This window comes from Pyxicephalus adspersus, chromosome 1 (assembly GCF_032062135.1).
Source record: "Pyxicephalus adspersus chromosome 1, UCB_Pads_2.0, whole genome shotgun sequence".
Lineage (NCBI taxonomy): Eukaryota > Metazoa > Chordata > Amphibia > Anura > Pyxicephalidae > Pyxicephalus > Pyxicephalus adspersus.
The window spans coordinates 29,775,777-29,792,198 of NC_092858.1; the positions used below are offsets into that span (position 1 = coordinate 29,775,777).

The 16,422-nt window shown below is 39.7% G+C and overlaps 1 protein-coding gene across 1 annotated transcript in view; it reads right to left on the reverse strand.

Moving 5' to 3' along the window:
* Positions 1–16,154, reverse strand: part of FGF9 (fibroblast growth factor 9) — a 42,257-nt gene extending 26,103 nt beyond the window's left edge. The window contains exon 1 of the mRNA XM_072404969.1: positions 15,140–16,154. Coding sequence (XP_072261070.1) covers positions 15,140–15,416 — 277 coding nt within the window. The 5' untranslated portion in view covers positions 15,417–16,154. The remainder of the gene's footprint in view (positions 1–15,139) is intronic.
* Positions 16,155–16,422: the final 268 nt, after the last annotated feature.

Consider the following 16,422-nt stretch of genomic DNA (forward strand, 5'->3'; position numbering starts at 1 on the left):
AATATATGATCCTCTAAAATTAACTAAAAGACAAAGAAACGCAAAGTACCTAATCTGCATTTCACATACAACTGCACCTTAGGGCAAGAGTAGACAATCATATAATCCTAACCCTCAAGGCTTTAGAAGAAAGGAATTTATACCCTCTAGGTGGAGATTACAAAAAAGTAATCCAGTGTATTTTTCCATTCTTCTTTGACATTTTCACTGTTCCTCTCTCTTTTTTTATCATGTGAAAACATATTTTTTTCTTTTATTTTCTTTTAATGGCACAGAATGCTTAGACAGCTTGAAGTCAACAAAGTTAGGAATGCTAAGCCAAGGGGAGGCGCTTTGGAACAGGTTAGCACAAGTTACGGTAAATCTTTAAAGAAAACCCGGAGACCAATCAGAGGGCAGCTATTACAGTCACAATGAAACAATGGAACACGTACAGGACAAATGTGTGATCAGGAACAGAAATCCCATAATCTTCTACAGACAGCGCCAAGTTAAAAGCACATTTGTTCTTATAAGCACATGCTTTAAGGGGAAAAACTCACCATTTATGAATGCCTCCCATTTTATAATCACTTAATCTTTCTTTTTTTATGTACTGGCATATCTTAGTGATATTCACTGTTTTTTAAAAGAAGGCGTTGCAGTGATTATTGGGTCTTTTTAGTTGTTTTCAAGTAACAGCCTATTGTACACCACTTTTCTCTTCTTCCATGGGCTTTAGGTTATGGAATATTCATCTCATGTAACACTGTTTTATAGTCAGGAATCTCAACTATACGGGCAAAAGTTTGTGAACACTTGACCATCACATCTTTGTCGGGTTGTTGGACATCAAGCTACAAAACTATAAGTATTGTTATGTTGCAACAGCCTCACTCCCACCCCCCTGCCTTCCATTCCCCATTGTGGCTACTCAACTGCCTCCACTTTTTTGGAATGGCTTTGCATATGTATTTGAAGGATGTAGGAGTTTGGGCCCAGTCAGCTCAAAAAAATATTTTGAGGTTAAATACTGATGGTCAACAAGAACACCTAATATACATTCTGGAGTGCAATCTATCCTCAAGGAAAATAGGGAGAATGGGGAACTAAATTGATGGTTGCTCTTTAGACCATGAGATAGTTGTCAATTCTATGGCAAACTGTAAACAACTGTATTCCTAACTACGACACATGTATCTGTTGCTTGATGGGTCATCAAGAGGGCCTTAATATGCCTAAAAGAAAAATGGTAGTGCAGAGCCTATAGTAGGAAATCGAAGGGAAAGGAGGATAACCCTAGATCCTTGTGAGTGTAATTTTTCCACTTTACAAAGCACCAAAGAAAATAAAATTTAATTTAAGTTGGGAGGTGGGAATTTTGCTGTTGTTGCAAGGTTACAAGCACACAATTGTTTCATTGTTTACTATATCATTACCTGTACTGAGCGAAGTTTAGTGCAGCATCCACAAACGTTTTGCCATATAGTGTATTTTCCAAAAATCAGGCGTACCAGATGTCATTCTTTAGTACACGTTCCGCCCCTTGTGTTCTGTGATTACTTTATGAATACATACTACTAGAATACACCTATAGGAAAGCCACATTGTCTGATTTATTTCAGAACTAGGTTTTATCTTTCCGGACTACCAAACTAGGGAGGGCTTCAGGATTTTCTCGATAAAGATAAATATTTTGATTCATCTCAGCATCCAATTCAACTCTATATCCCTCTTGCATGGTTGGCTCAGTGGGTAGCCCTCTTGTCTTTGCAGCCCTAGGCCCAAGGTTTGAATCTTGGTCAGGACACTATCAGCATGGAGTTTATTTATAAATATATAGCCAACAAAATGTTCCATGGATTCTGCAAACATCAATGATTTATGTAATTTTTAATTTATTTAATTATTTTTATATTTCTTTCTAAGCCACGCCAAGTTACCTATTAGACTCCAAATTGGTAACTGGAACAATTTAATGAAGTGTTAAGTATATAAGCATAAAGTATAATCTAGCAAGGTCTTGTCTACAGCAGCTTTGTGAATAATATTATCTTGTATTTATATAAAGCCAACATATTACTATAAGCTTTACAAAATTCATAGTCATGTCACTAAAGCTACGTACCCACTTGCAATGCCTCTCGTCAGATAATCGTCTCAGGGCTGATAATCTTGTGTGTGTACAGCGCCCGTCATCCGTCGTCCGAACGTCCATCCTGGCGGATCCACGGGCGATGGATGACAAACGATTGTAATGGAAGTGAAGGGACGGAGTGTGCAGCAGGGTGCCACTCCATCGTTCTCCCCCTTCCCTCTCCATACAGCAGAATGTTGCTGTATGTACAGAGCTCGTTCATGCATCGTGCAGTCCTTAGTCGTTGGAAAGGATTGTGAAAGATACTTTTCAAGGACAAATATTGCACGTGTGTACCCAGCTTAACTGTACCTGAAGCAGGCTCATAATCTAATGTCCCAACCATAGTCACTAACACAGTCTAAGGTCAGTTTGGGGGATATGTTTTTGGAACAGGAAGGATACCCACTGAAACACAGGGATAACATACAAACTCCTTGCAGAGAGTGTCCTGGCCAAGATACAAACCAGTGACCTAGCTCTGCAAAGACGCAGCAAGAGTGCTAACTTCTAAACCACCATGCCAGCCATAATATATACATATATAAATATATATTTGTACATTTTTATAGCTTTCTGTTGTAAATGGTGCAGGACATCCCTTTACCATTACTTCCAGGATACAATTTAAAGTATCACCTTCCCCACCTAGGATTGTGAGTCCCAAAGACCAACTAAAAAACAACAAGAACAAGCCAACAATGTGGTTGTCAGTGGGCAACCTACTTTTTAAAGCAACAACTTGGCTGGAAGCATGGGAACTTTGTTCTTAGCACCATCTAAAACTCTATGTGGCAACTCCTTCCATCAAATCTTTATATGTAATTTTAGCTTCCACTTCCCACTTCTCACGCACTCAGTTCTCTAGCACTTTTTTCTCGAGAACTTTCTTTCTGCCTCCGAACATTAATATCCTCTAAGCCCTTAAGCTCTCGGTTTTGAAATCTAATATTCAAACAAACATACATCCCAACTCTACAACAGCTAGTGTTACACACACATATCCACTTTATACCACATGTTCATTGATATCTGAATAATTAGTCATGCTATCATCAGGCCCTTTATCCTGTTCCAAGACTGAAAGGAAGAAACGAGGTTTCATTGGCTTTTTGATGCCATCCAAGTGTAAATCACACAATTTGTTCCACAATAGTGTCACTGTAGATGGAACATTATATGGGGTTCCAATATAAATAAGGAAAATGTATTTACACATGTGACGGTAAGTTTTGACAAGGTATCTTAATGGTAACGTTGTCACCAGGCCAGGAAGCAAGGGTAAATCTCCAAAGGGGACACAGAAATCAACAAAATGCAGCAGAATGTTCTAACGTTCATTACTAGAATAACAAAAAATGTTTTTCATTTCTGATTGGTCATTGTTAGGAATAACAAGCATATTCTCCCTTCTCTACTCTGCTCAAATACTCAAAAGAGGGGTTTTGTTTTAAATGCCACCCGTACGCATATATAAGTGTATGTATAGTGTGCATTCAGCTGCAAAGAAATGCAAAAAACACCTGTTTTTTTCCAATCATGGAGGTTCATTGCAGCCCAATAATTTCAATGGACTGCCTAACGCAGCCCGGTTTATGACACAGCAATGCATAAAAAGCCATTTGCTTAAGTGCACCGCATGACGGTACGATCAGGTTCACTTTCAAGTGTAAATCTATCACATATTTTTCTGCAGTCTATGCTTCCTCTGCCAGTGACAACCCTACCCCCATTTTTTGGAGTCTGGAGTAAACATTTAAAAGCACCACCAAAATTTAAAAAAAAATGCTACCTGCAAAAGAATATTCAGCATTCATTTTCAGATTCTTGTTCCCCTACCGAGCAGTGTGGTTCCTTCCTCCAGTCCCCACAACATTGTGTTCTACAGCTATATAGGGGCTATCAGAAGGAACCACAATGGATCAGGCATTGAACACTTCCGGAAGTGTCAGGTACAAAAGATACTTCAGCAGTATGTTTTCAAGGACAGCAGAGATCAGTGGTGTAGGCAGTAGGACAGGACAGTATTTAAAGTTTTCTCCTTAGGCGGCAAGCCACTTTAGGTATCAGTGGAGATTGTAATAAAATGCAAACTAAAAAACTACCTATTATGAAACAGATGGAAACATTGAATCATAAATCACACCTTTAAAAAAAGAATGACACGGGAATGTCTGGCAAACACTTATTTCTCGATACAATGTGGGAAATGATGAACCAGTTATTTTCATGCTTGGTTTGATTTTGCTATAAATCTTACCCAGTTTTACTACACATGAAGATGGACATTCCTCCCTGGAGGATTTCTATATTACATGCATAGAAAAGTGCAAGCTCAGTATGTGTTTATGGGAAATAATATTAAGCAAATAATATCACCACAGTATCCTGTGAGTCACTGGCCCTCCACAATAGTCAGACACATTAGAGACAGCCAAGCAGACTGGCCTCAATAGTGGGAATGGGGCTGAATGCAAGCTGTAATGCCCTGATGCAATGCTTTCTATTTACTTTAAAACTGCACGACAGGCAATTCATTCCAATGATCCGTTCTCAAGCCATCAAGCAGACCGCGTATGAAAATGTCATGAGTGCAATCTTGTGGCTTTACCTTATGCATAGTTCAGTTTGTTTATTGCAATGCCATTTATAGCAGAAAACTAGCAAGAGTTACAATGATCCAAAGAAGAGTAGCTCAATCAACCACTTATAAATTATCTTTCATAGGTAACCCAAAATCTGATAATACTAAAGAGTGAGCCATAGTATTGTCCATTCTGAAATGATTAAATTACCTGTAATTCTGCAATCTGTAAAGGGCAGCATGGTGGCTCAGTGGTTGGCATTCTGGCCTTTGCAGTACTAGGTCACAGGTTTGAATCTTGTTCTGAACACTTTGTGCATGGAGTTTGAGTTTTCTCCATCTGTTCCAAAACCATGCCGCTAGTAATTGGCTTCCCCCCGAAATTGACCTTAAACTGTAATAATGATAAATGACTTTGGTGGGACATTGACTTGTGAGCCTCTCTAAGGAACAGCTAGTGACATGACTATGGACTTTGTAAGGTGCTGTGTAACTTTGGTGCTATATAAATACTAGTTATAACAATATTGTACTTTGCTGATTGGGGAGTTCTAGTTCTGAATCAGCAAGAGATGTGTTTAACTGCTGTTTCCAAAAAGAGTAAGGGTTATTCTCTGATTGCAGAGGGCAACCTTTTCTGCACAGGTTTTGCCTATTTATAAAGAAAACACTCCATTAAAGAACCCATAAAAACATCATGATATCTAAATTGGCCGAGCTTTAAAATCTAATTCTCCTGTATTTTCACTAATGAATGCCTCACTATATACAATGTTGTTTTTTTTTTTTTTGGGTAGGTCTATTCATTGTACAGCAATTCCTAAACTTAAGCTGATTGTACATTACATAGCCAGCTTAGTATACAATAGTTGTGACATGTTTTATGTAAATTGCATACTTATTACATATTGACACAGGTATAATCTACAGTGAAAACATGAAAGGCTGAAATCAGGGCTTTTGCCAATTTCTGCCATCTGGATACACAGCTCTGGCACATAACACAGGGTGATGCACAGCTCTGGCACGTAACACGCAGGGTGATGCACTGGTGTCCCGAAATAGCAGCATTGACACAAGCCGTATCTGTAGAGCCTGATATCATTTGTACACCTCTCTTCCTGTCTTATTCATCAGAATCAGAGCCTCTCCACAATAACATTTATGCCAATAATAATAGACCAATACGAACTGGTTTAAGTGGCATTTCAGGCAAATCTATTAAACAATTACCTGTTTAAAGGGAAACTTGGGCTGAAGAAGGGAGACTGCAATGGATTACTTTTTCTCCTGAAATTTCTGGGCATAATTCTGAGTATTTTATTTACTCACATATTACACGGCGCTGTACAAAGTCCATAGTTGTATCACTAACTGTCCTTCAAAGGGGCTCACAATCCAATTTTAATCCAATTTAGCTATTGTGTTAGCTTTTTACCTTTAAAGCTTAACGAAATATAAAATTACTTAAGGCACCCAATAATTGAAGGCCATTATGAAGATAAATACTAGTCTAATAAGCATCTGATGGAAGTTGCCACTATCCGACTTACAGACTGCTTATGAATTCCGAGACAGTGATTTTACTTGCAAATAAAATGAAAAGGCTGCGTTATGTTGCCCGGGATGCACATCATAAGTAATAGCTGAGTCCACAGAGGTATTTGTGACGTGTTTAGGCTGATATCTGTTCATGGCCTTATTCCTTGCCCATAAAGATCACCTCTTCTGACACATCATTAGATTGTGATATATATATATGCAGCACTAGAGGAGGCATGTCCTCTGCTCACATTCAGAGCTACACTATCATCAAAAAAGGGAAAAGTGAAAATGTTTATTATTGTCTGAGATATGCAGATTCTTGTGACTCTTCTCAAGAGCCCCAAACCTTTTCTATGACTTTGTATATACATAGTAATAAGTAATATTTATATAGCGCTGACATATTATGCAAAGTCCATAATTATGTTACTGTCTGTCCCTCAAAGGGGGCTCAATCTAATATCGCTACCATAGTCATACATAATTAACACAGTCTAAGGTCAACTTGGGAGGAAACCAAATAACTGCCTGTTTTTTGGAATGTGGGAGGAAATCCATGCAAACTCCATGCAGATAATGCCTTGGCCAAAATAAGGCTCCAGGAGATGTGTGTATTGACTGACTTAGTGGGTTTTTTGGGAAGCCAGATTGTTAATGTCTGGGAGCCTGACCAGGTAAAAGAATGGGAGCGTTTCCCTGGTCCACTGGGTCTATGTCCAGATTTTCACCTGTTGAGGTGAATCTATTAATCAGGCAGAATTATAATGCCAGGAGCTCAATCTGATCCCAAAGCTGTGAGGGAACTGAGCTCCAGAGGACAAGCCTTGCACACAAATGTGAGTTTTGCTGTGTTGTCAGGAAAGTGATTTTATTTCTGTTTGTGTGCTAGTTGGTTGAGGATGCTCAGCCTAACCATTGCCTTATTCTGCTGTTTATTGCAGACCAGAAAATGAATTTAACTAGAAGCCTGCTGTCTTGTGTTTGGACCACACTGAAGCACTATTGCTACAAGTGACCCCACAATATAAATGTGTGTGTGTGTGTATATATATATTAGTTGTATTTACCCAAATGTCAAAAATGCCAAACAAGGGAAAATTAAAACTACTCAGCTGTTTCCTGCTATGATAAGCATTGTTTTCAAAACCAATGTATGGGATCAGGCTGATCACACAGGTAGACTGCTCACCTGGTCTGAGAATACAGGCACAATGACCTGCCACTGATGTTATCCCCTAATAACATTCTATTGCTGGTGAAGGGACCAAGCTTTAGAGGTCTGAACCTTAATACTTACTGCTGATTTGGCTGGATAAAGCAACAGCAACCTTTGTGCTGTTTTTATGAAAGGCTTCCTTTTTAAAGATTTCATGAAGACAGCTTTCGTATACATGCCACTGCTTGTATATAAATGCCTGCTTCACAATAAACGTGGAGATTAGGTAGACCTTTCCCATTCTTTTGTATGTACCACAGTTCTCCTATCTTAGGCCCAGTACAGACAAGCATATCTGCTGTTAATTTTGCACTTGACTGACCTGTCCCATCGACTTTATGATGAGTTGATGGGGGTCAGGCTATGATCAGGTGAACAATAGGACAGATGGAGGATCACACCTACAATCCCATAAAATCAATTTCTTACAATTGGTTAAATCTGATTATTTTATACTTTTGGTAATTGGATCAAAAATAAAAACTCAGCCAAGTTGTACTAGGCCTTACCCACAATAGGAGGCCATATGCATGTATTTTAGGAAGGACTCCCTCAATGTAACATGGCCCCTATGGCTTTCTTTGATGCAGTGTGACTTTACTAAAGTCTTCCCAGAACTAACCCTGCAGAGAGTTCATTTCCCAAACCCATCTATTGCAGGTCATGTAGCATCTGGGAAGCCTTCAGCGCCAAAAAAAGCTGCCAGGTTAGCATGCTGACATTGCAGCTTCAATCCTCAGAGTTAATGACCTTCAACAAGTATGCAAATAAACAGTAGGTTGCTTGTTCCCAGTCAGAGATTCTATTTAAATTATATGTAGAGTCAGGTTTTGTTTTGGATAGTGGGAAAGAGTTTGGTTTCCGTTTCACTTGATCTCCTGTCCTGAAGACACAACATGGAAGAGACAAAATATCTACAAAGGGGGGGAGACAGATGTCAGTGTAACTGGTATCCCCACCAATAGCAATACTGCCAAACTATTAGCATTTTGAAAGTTCCAATATGTCTGCTTAGTTTACTCATAACCAGAGCCCTTTAAAAGTAATGCATGCAATCTCTATTAGTATCTGTGGTTTACTACTGTTCACTCTAAATGAAAAATCTTTTCAGCTCACTAATAAAAACAAGCTGTGCATCTTATTGGTTTTATCTCAGCAGTTGCATTAGAAACATTAAAATGTTCACTTTAGGATGTAGATATCCACTAGGGGGACAGGCTAAAAAACCTGTAGACAGTTACATTATGTAAGTATGGAATGGCATGCATGTGAAATGTGTACTCATAAATACTCCAGGATCTCTTTAAATGTCAGGTGTATTCATTAATCAGCCATTCAGTACTTTTTAGCTCATATTGGATGTTCTGCATTCATCATGAGATAATATCACATGGCAGAAGGTTTGTCCAAATCAGACTGGCACTAGAGGGCATTGGGGACATTGCAGAAGAATAAAAATGTCCCCTCTGACGTGGCTGCATGTGTAGATCCCTTCTGAGTCAGTCTGCAGACTGCAGTATAAAGCAATGTGGCAGAAAGGAGGACAGCCCTACCCTTTGCCAGTATGCCAGGCTGTGCAAGCACAATTCTGATAGAATACAAAATGCAGCATTTACATAGTCTTTGCCCTGCGTCAAGCTATGGAGGTCACCTCCTCTCATGACTTTGCCATTCTGCATGCTCCTAGCTTTTCCCAATGCTGTGCATGCAGAGAAACTGCTGATGTAAGATATACGCCTACAATTTATAAAGGGACTGAATCAGACTAAGTAAGATTAGGTGCCCTATAATATACCGACAGGAAAACAAATATTAGCCCCTAATGTTTATGAAATACAATCTACTACTATAAAAAGCTTGTCAATATATTAAAGCCACAAATAATGGTTGCAATTTGTTGCATAGTTGTAAATGGACAACCTAAATCAATAATAAGCTTTTGTAGAAAAAGCCTAAAGAATGTAACTGTCAACCACTACTTACATTCTAAAATTTACATATAATGTAAAAGCAATCTGAGAGTCCAAAGCCTCCAGCAGCCAAAAATTCATTAGCTATATGTGTGGCCTCTTCCCTTCCTAAGGGGTGTGTGGCCTCTTCCCTTCCTAAGGCCTGTACAGACATAGAGGATCTAGAAATGAACTATATTATTTTGCAGGTCTCTTGATGTTAAAAAGAGAAAACTATAATCTGGGTAAAGTTTGATCTATGAACAGCTCTGGCTTTAGAAACTTATGATAAAGATTGTTCTTGGATGCTCAACCACACAACTCCAGCGGGCCTAATAAGGATTTCCCATTCCTACAACCATGAGATAAACTATACCCTGTCCAAACTAATCTATTTGTTTAGCATCCTGACACCTGGATTAAGGGCCATGTGTCCTGAATACACACCATGCCATGGATGCATCCGGACCACAATGATCATCTCAACTCAAATTGGAATTACCACCGGCCTTTATACATTTCTTTTACTGGTTCCCAAGTTACTATAGCGCTCCAGATCGATGATTTGTATTACAAGATTACTGTCCCCTAGAGGGTGATTCAAAGACATGGCAACATCTGTGTTTCCACTCTGTTACTTTATATATAAAGCATATTCTATAAATGAAAATCACAAAGGTTGGGTACAAAAAAAAAGATCCAGTAGCAAGAACAAAACTCTCACCTGTGGCAGGTGTTGATATCTAGTGGCCAGTGTCCAAGAAAGATATAAAAAAGGTTTACTATTCCCATAACAGCGATAAACCTCTCCTTTCCTTCCCATAAAAATGCCAGAGTCAAAATCCAACTGAAGTGTTCAGACTAATGGTAAGTGAAATGGCAGGCGGATTTGGGTATTCTCAGCTGTACTAGGTCTATGGGGAGTTCCCAAACCCACCTAGCTGGCCAGAATTATGAGAAATGTTCACCTGGAAAGGCTAGAAGTTATATTGTAATTACTATTGTTTCCACACAAAATCTGCATTATTTCCTTCTCTATAAGGTGGAATTCTTTACCAGGTCTGTATTACAATGCTGGAGTACAACAGAAGGACCAGGGTCGAGTTGTGGCTTTTTGGCAGGGGTTATATGTCCTTCATAGACAGATGTCATTCTGGAGGAGTGGGCATTCCAAGGAAGACTTCATTTGCATGCAGGCTACTGTAAGTCTAAGGGGAAGATGAGTTCAGTATAAACATTTAAGAGTTATGTGAAGTTTTAGTAAATGTGCTTGGATATACTTTGGAGCAGGCCATTCATGGGACCATTTTGTACAACTTGTAAAAAAAAAAAATAATGAACATCATAAGTACAATAATGATCAATGGTGTAAAAAAAAAGGGAGTATGGAAAATAACTCTGCACATTATCATTTGAATTATTGAACACAAAGATTATTACAATCTAGAAGATATTGGCTATTGGTCAGAGCACAAGCTAGGGAACACAAATGATCACTCTCCAACGGCATAAAAGGAATAAATAATGTGATGATATTGTTGGAGGACTTACATTTAATGTAGTAAAGAAAACTTTGTTGGTTACTCTTTAACTTCTTGTAGATTTTCCCAAATGAATATCTGTGGTTAGGTTCCAAGTGATTACAGAAACTAAACAGCAGCTGGCTGTGTATGCACAATCAAGACGCCAAAGTCACTGCTATAAACAATTGTTTTATATTCATGCAGGTATGTATGTTGTACCTATGGGGGTGGGAGTGTAGGTGCCACCTAATAATAGATAATAGCTTTCAGTGGCCAAATCTATTAATTGTTCCCAAAACAAACTTGGCTTTCCAGTATCAGGAAGACTAATTTACAAGTGTTCCCTGATCAGAATATAAAGAGCCGGATTCACCATACACATTTATTCTTTGATGTCTGTAGACACCTTTAGGCCTTGCCTAGACAATGCTTTAAGATCTTACTACTAGAATCTCCAAACAATAAAAAAGAACTTTAACGGATTACTCCGCCTGCTAGTCTGTACCCATAAATGAAATCTGTTTTGGGGTAAAGTTTGCATAGAAATTCAAGAACTCTTAAAGGTTATCATTCACTCCCCCCTCTATAAACACAGACAATATACAATGTATCAAATATTAATTTGCAGCAGCCACAGACTAGGCAGAAATGATTATCTCTGTTATTAATCAGTGGTGACACCAGGTCTTTGGAATATTCACAGGGACAATTACTTAAACCAATTAGCAGCCATACACGTGTTAAACAAGGAAAGATAAGTACTTATCTTCCCAGTTAAAAATGCAGATTTGCCAGTGCTGCGGGGCACAAAGTCACAGGAATGCAAAACACTGGAGAATAAAACTTCACAGACTGAAATCCTTGTCATTGTATGGCTGCCTGAAATACATATTAACCAAAAAAACGATAACGCAGAAACCCAGGCCAGGAGAACAAGGAAATTCTCACCGCTGGTCACAATATGACATTCTTGCATTATGGAGACGACTGGGTGTTTTATAATGTGTGTTTAAACGTTAACCCATTGCTGCTGGGGCAGGTGCATGGAAGCACGCATGGTTTATTAGAGAACATGCACTAGATAAGGGATCTACATGGGGCCATGGCTTTTTTTTTTATTTCTGTCCGATTAATAGTTAGATTTATTGCTTTAGTATTACAAACTATGGCAAATATAATGCTAGACTCCCAAGATAAATTCCATTGACACATTGGAACCCAGGACACAAAGTCTAAGGATTTCTGCACATAAATTCACTTTTGCTACATTATTGAAAAGAGTAATTTGGTTTTATTGAAAATATTTTCTGGTCATGTTGGACAGCCTCAACAGCAAATCACTTCCTATACCAAATTTTATAAATGTCTATGTGGGATTAGGAAAATAGCAGCTCCCTTTAAACCAATAGGACATAATTCATCCAATTGTGCAATGTTACTACTATTAAACAAATGCAACACAGGCTTCTGCATGGTTTGCACATACTATTTAAAAAAAAAAAAAAAAACTTTTGGAAACTAATTAGAAAGTTGTACTCAAGCAGGAAAGGCAAAAAAGGGTCTTTATCATAAATAGCAAAATTATCTAAAATTGATGTTTCCTGGGTTGGATTTATTTCTTGGGTATGTAAACCTGCCACCATGGCTATGTAGGGATCCTTCTTTCTAGGTTCATTAGGAGGTTAAGAAAAGGAGTTGGATCACCCCAAAGAGGACAGGAGTAAAGCCAGAACCCAAATATTGGATAGCAAGTCCCTGAGAGCTGGGACAGCACATACCAGAGTCCACCTAATTCTATCGGTAACTAGAATATCGCTACAGATCTTTTATCTATGGCAGCCTTTATAACATGGGGAACTCTTGTAATAACTTTCAGGTCTTCAGGGAGCCCCTTATATAAATATATTAGTACATCAGTGTGGTGGTCAGTAGGAAGAATGCCTCTTACCGTCACGTCTATTAGGAAGAATGTCACCCTTACTAATAGCCAAAAAGATCTTTGGTGTCACTTAGAGGCACAAATTGCTCAAGGAACCCCTCACAACCACCTGAAGAACCCTGCCCAATATTTATAGTATTATATAAAGATACATAAACACAGATAGTGTAGCCTAAAATGATCAATATTTCCCATCCATGGTTGCACCATATCTTAGCAGTAATGGTACGGATTTACTATACTGATTGCTAATAAATGTTCTCCTTAAATGTTTTTAAAGCATTTAAACTGAAACGTGCATAAAATTGCTCCAATGGCCAGGATTTTGCTTTGTGTAAATATTGATATAAGGAGCATTGGACAAAACTTATAATTATGTGACAGCTTCTTCTGATACTATTGTTCTACATACCATATTTTAGATTATTCTAATAATTATTATAGAGACAAGGCGTGTAGGTGTGTGCAATTTCATACACAATATACTATAAAAAAATAAATATAGGCACACACAGTTTGGGTTTATAGTTGTAGGAGATCCCAGCCCATGGACAATATTGTGCTTCATCTGCAATAGTAATCCCTAAGTTTTAGAGATCTGGAAGAATTTAGCGGTTATATACTTTCATACCCTGTACTGATTAGTGTTCCCAGCATTGAACGTGTTAACATATGTCCATTCCAAAGCAGGGAAACCTAGCGATTCCCTTAATGCCTATAATAGCGCCGCGTTGCTCTCCGCTGACCGGCAGAATGGGAGTTTAGCCGGCGCTCTATAAGACCGGGCGGCAGCGGCGGATCTCACACATACACTAGACACCTGCTGGAGGCGTGGAGCCGGGCTGGGGAGATCAGCAGCACATGATAGAGCTCAGGGAGCAATGCAGCCCATACCGCTCACCCCATAGCGCTCACCTCTCTGCACACCCCATACCTCTGCACACCCCATAGCGCTCACCTCTGCACACCCCATACCTCTCTGCACACCCCATTCCGGGCCAAGTAAGTCATAGAGGCTGATGTGTATAGGATGCTGCAGGAAATGAATTTCTTATCTCTTCCTTATATCTATACTGCCCAATGGGATCTGCCTATTGCTTAGTAATAAAAGTAATTCTGTATCTGTGCACAATTGATATTTATTCATAATAAGTGATAATGTTACAAACTTATCACATTGCAATGTTTTATGTCTGATTTACAAGTTGCTTTGCAGGGATTCCCTATGTTAGAGTCCTGCAGCACACTCCTATTTCCCCTAGAGCCATTGTCCTTACAGAACTTTGTCAATGCACCAATTATTTCTATTGATGAGAATAAGCCATGCTTGTTCTGGCCACAATCACTGCAAACCTGAGATCCAACACTGCAGTATGTGTCAGGAATCTCTGCACCCAGCTGCTGCTTCATCCAACACTTCCTACATGTCCATTCTTCCCACACCTTGCTCACACTGCACTTCTTTATATACACTTGTTTTACTATTTAGGAAATACATGTAAATCATACAAATACTAAATAACACAAAAAATAAAAACTAAAGCCAAGGATTAGATCCATCCCTCCTGTCCCCATAGCTGTCACCCATCACCTGGGAATCAGACCTTCCATAGAACTCCTCTCCTATAGGTAAGTTATGGCAATGTCCAGCTATGTCCCAGCCTGCAGTGCTGATCCAATGCAGCCTGGAGTTATGCTGGGACTTCCACTTGCAGCAATGCAGAAAAATGTCCCAGCAGCATCCTAAGGGTTAAATGGTAGAAGGGGGGTGGGTGCCATGCGCCCTCCAGTCTCCAGCTCTTAATGCTGAGTCACAAATAGCACCCTATAGAAATAAAGCCAATGGTATGCTCTTTAAAATTAGTTCAGTCTATGGATTTTATCCCATGCCTACAGCAGATGGGACCTCTATTCTGACTGCACTCACCCTGGAATTTGGGTAGCAAATGGCAGACATTTGTGCTTTACCCATTATCACCCCGGACCACACCTCTCTAAAATAGAACTATTTCTAAACAGAGAAGAAAAAAAAAGTGATCAATAGGAAAGAGAGAATCAGCTGCCAAAGCTAGAAGAACATTGGCCTTCTATCAGACAAAAATAACAGTTGAACACTTCTATTGTAGAATAAAACTTTGCAAAGATCTCTGAAGCACAAGCAACTTAAACCAATTCAATAAATACCTTGTCATGGATGATCTGCAGAGGTCTGCATGGGATACCAAAAAAATAAAAATAAAAATGGTAGGCTAGAAGTCAATACCTACCAAATCTGTTGTGATCTTGCCTTGTCCCTTGGATAGTACCATTTGGAAAAATTTCTAAATGATATCCAGTCCTGCAGTACAACTGTCTCCTTCTGAGAATCCCCTTTAAGTGTTCCAAGTCAGTGACTGCAGACCCCCTAGGCAGACCCCCTGCCTCAGATTGACTCAGGTGGTCACTTAACAACACAGGGTTATCCACTGGCAAAACGGGTACATTCCCAAAAGACACAGCATCCTGCACACCGAAATAGTTCCCAACTTCACCCAGAGGAGCCATCAGGATGGTGTGCCTGCCTGGTGGGAAATCAGATGAAGGAAGATAGCAGGTCAAGGTATATATACTCTTCCCTGTGAATTACTCACTGAGGTGGAAAAAAAAAGGGGGGGGGGATGATGATGATGATGATGATGATGTCTCTATCTTCAATCCATTCAGTGCATCAATAAAACTAATAATGTGCTTTGATAGCTTCAGGTTCAAGGTCAAAGCTCTGTTGAGTCTATGGAATCACCACTTTGTGCAGCTCACCCACTGACATATTGCTCTCCAAGCATCTCAGCAGGCAGCAAGATCTTCTTCAACCCATCCAAAGGCAGGCAAGGGGACAATCCGGAGTTTCTCCATTTGCTGGAAGATCACCAGTGCTCATGTCAACTTAAAGAAGAAATAATAATCAGCAGCAGTCCAGGCGATGTGTGGATTTTAAGATGTACAGGCTACGTCAGAATGTATGGATCCTGACTCCAGGAAGACATGCGCTGTTTTGGCTTTATAACACAAGACTGCATACATCAGCATGAATCCTTGCAAAGAGAGGGGATGAAATAATATCATTGAGGCAAGGCAGTGGTGGGGGGGAAAGGAAACTTTTCAGGGGTGAGCTTCTGATTGCAGTCTTGGTGTAGGGGGTTCAGCAAGGTGCTGCCTGCGCTGCCTGGGAACAGGTGTGTGCGCTGCGCTCTGCTCGCTTGTCAGTGTTGATCTCCAGCTCTGAGGCTGCGGCTCCTGACTGTGGCTCTCCATCCAGCTCGCAGAGTGGTGCAGCAGCAGGAGTTGGGTTGGGTTTAAGGTAGCCTTACTGCCTGGCAAGCTGCTTCCTCCCGGGTCCTACAGCCCTCTGCCTGCCTGCTACACTCTGCGGCAATACAGCGCTCACCATGTGCACTGCGGTACGGTGCCAGGGCAAAAAATCCAAAAAGCTCAAAAAGTTCCATGCTGTTTTATTATTCTTTATTACATAATTCTCTTTATTGGAAACAGTGAAGCAGTGATATCTAGTAAA